The 1,708-nt window shown below is 44.1% G+C and overlaps 1 protein-coding gene across 1 annotated transcript; it reads left to right on the top strand.

The window, feature by feature from the left end:
• The first annotated feature begins 394 nt into the window (after positions 1-394).
• On the top strand, positions 395-1,285 carry LOC118220368 (protein PERCC1). Its single transcript, XM_035404236.1, has 2 exons — positions 395-827; positions 858-1,285. The coding sequence occupies exons 1-2, from the start codon at positions 395-397 to the stop codon at positions 1,283-1,285; spliced, it is 861 nt and encodes a 286-aa protein (XP_035260127.1).
• Positions 1,286-1,708: the final 423 nt, after the last annotated feature.

Here is a 1,708-nt window from a genome sequence, read left to right as displayed (position 1 = left end):
CATTGTCTCTGAGTAATTGAATATACTACCAGTTTAAACGCTGCATAAAGATGAATCATAAAGCCACTTAAATTTTATTTCATAAATTCAATTTAATCATTTAAATTATTCTTCAATCATAGACACTTCAATCATATTGGCAACATATATTTACATTTTTTATTCCCTGACTGGGTTGTTTGATTCCTTATGGGAACGCATATTATATACTTCATCTACTGTGACTCATGAAATATAAGAGGATTCATAATGAAACAAGCATGGTTGGAAAAAAAATTCAAGCAGTTCAGCCAGCACTATCGTATACTATATTGTGAACTTGAGAGAATGCAGTGAAACAGTTTTAAAAATGCAAATTTGCTTTTTTTTTCTTAGATATAGACGAGCTCCAAACATGGCTGCCGGGGTGATTAGAAATCTAAGTGACTTTCGGCTTGCCACATCTTTCCAGCACGCTTTCTACTGCCCATTGGACATTCAAGATACTTTAATAGAGGATGAGGAGGAAGAAGAAGACGAGGAAGAGGAGGAGTGTTACGGGCAGGAAGGGGATGAAGAGGGCATAGTGGAGAGTCGGAATCTATCATGTCAGACACATGGAGGGGAGAAGGAGTGGACTGAGGAAGGCTCCACCTCCATCAACACAGAGACTACCTATCGCCTCCTTCGCTTCGTTGACCTCATCAACAGTGACATCCAGCGCTACTTTGGACGGAAAAATCGAGAAGAGGACCCAGACGCCTGCGACATTTATGAAGACCGTACGTTTTTGGGGAAATGCGGCCGTGAGCGCTACTATGCTGACCTAGTTAAGATGGCTCAGACAGGTGGGGGTAGTGGGGCAGCAGGCGGGGCAGGGCAAGAGGAGGACCAGGAGTCACCCCCTTCCCTGAATCTGCCCTGTGAGACTAACTGCCAGGCGCTTGAGGAGATTTGTAGCCAGGAGAATGCCCAGCAGTTGGGGCCCTTAGCTGAGCTCTTTGACTACGGCCTGCGTAGGTACGTGGGCTCCAGTGGAGGAAGCAAGCAGGTCGATCGTCAGAGAGTGGATAGGAGACATGGGCATATTCTTCCCATGTGCAAACGCCGTCTGCCCTCTAGTTTCTGGACAGAACCCGCGCCCACCCATTCTGTCTGTATGCTCAGTACCTCCAACACCCCCGATTTCAGTGACCTTCTAGCCAACTGGACCACCGAGAGTGGCCAAGAGCTGCAGGGTGGAGTCAGGGACTCCCCTCATGAGTTGACTCGGCAGGCACTTGAGACTGATTTCAACATGGCATAGCTGACTGGAGGCTTCACAATGCAGCTGTCTACCCTGTCGAACAATAATCCATTCAAACACATATTAGTCAGGTAAACCTGCAATGGGAAGTTATGACAATCGGAAAAAGACAAACGATCACCAATTTTGAGAGCACATATAAGTAAATAAATATGTTAATCCCCCCACCCATTGAGATGTATATCGATTTTGGCTAAAGCATTGCCCATTCCTGTTGTAAATATACTTTTTTGTAAAGATATACACAGTGTGCTGACATTCCCTTCTTTGCTTTGGAAACTGTGCGAAACTGTACGAAATGTGCATATATTCTCTGTGTAACCTCCAAGTGATGACAGAAAATAATTTACATGTGGAATGATTACTAATGAATGTCAAAAAAAACAACACACTAAAGTATGTTCTGACTGTTTGATATTTACT

The sequence above is a fragment of the Anguilla anguilla genome, chromosome 2 (assembly GCF_013347855.1).
Source record: "Anguilla anguilla isolate fAngAng1 chromosome 2, fAngAng1.pri, whole genome shotgun sequence".
Classification (NCBI taxonomy): Eukaryota; Metazoa; Chordata; class Actinopteri; order Anguilliformes; family Anguillidae; genus Anguilla; species Anguilla anguilla.
The sequence above is the reverse complement of the archived record's forward strand: the minus strand, read 5'-3'. Positions and strand labels throughout refer to the sequence as shown.

Excerpts from the sequence above, each read along its gene's own strand:
- LOC118220368 (XM_035404236.1), top strand. The coding sequence starts at position 395 with ATGGCTGCCGGGGTGATTAGAAATCTAAGTGACTTTCGGCTTGCCACA. Across the intron at positions 828-857 it reads AGTTAAGATGGCTCAGACAG|GGCAAGAGGAGGACCAGGAG; the intron begins GTGGGGGTAGTG and ends CAGGCGGGGCAG.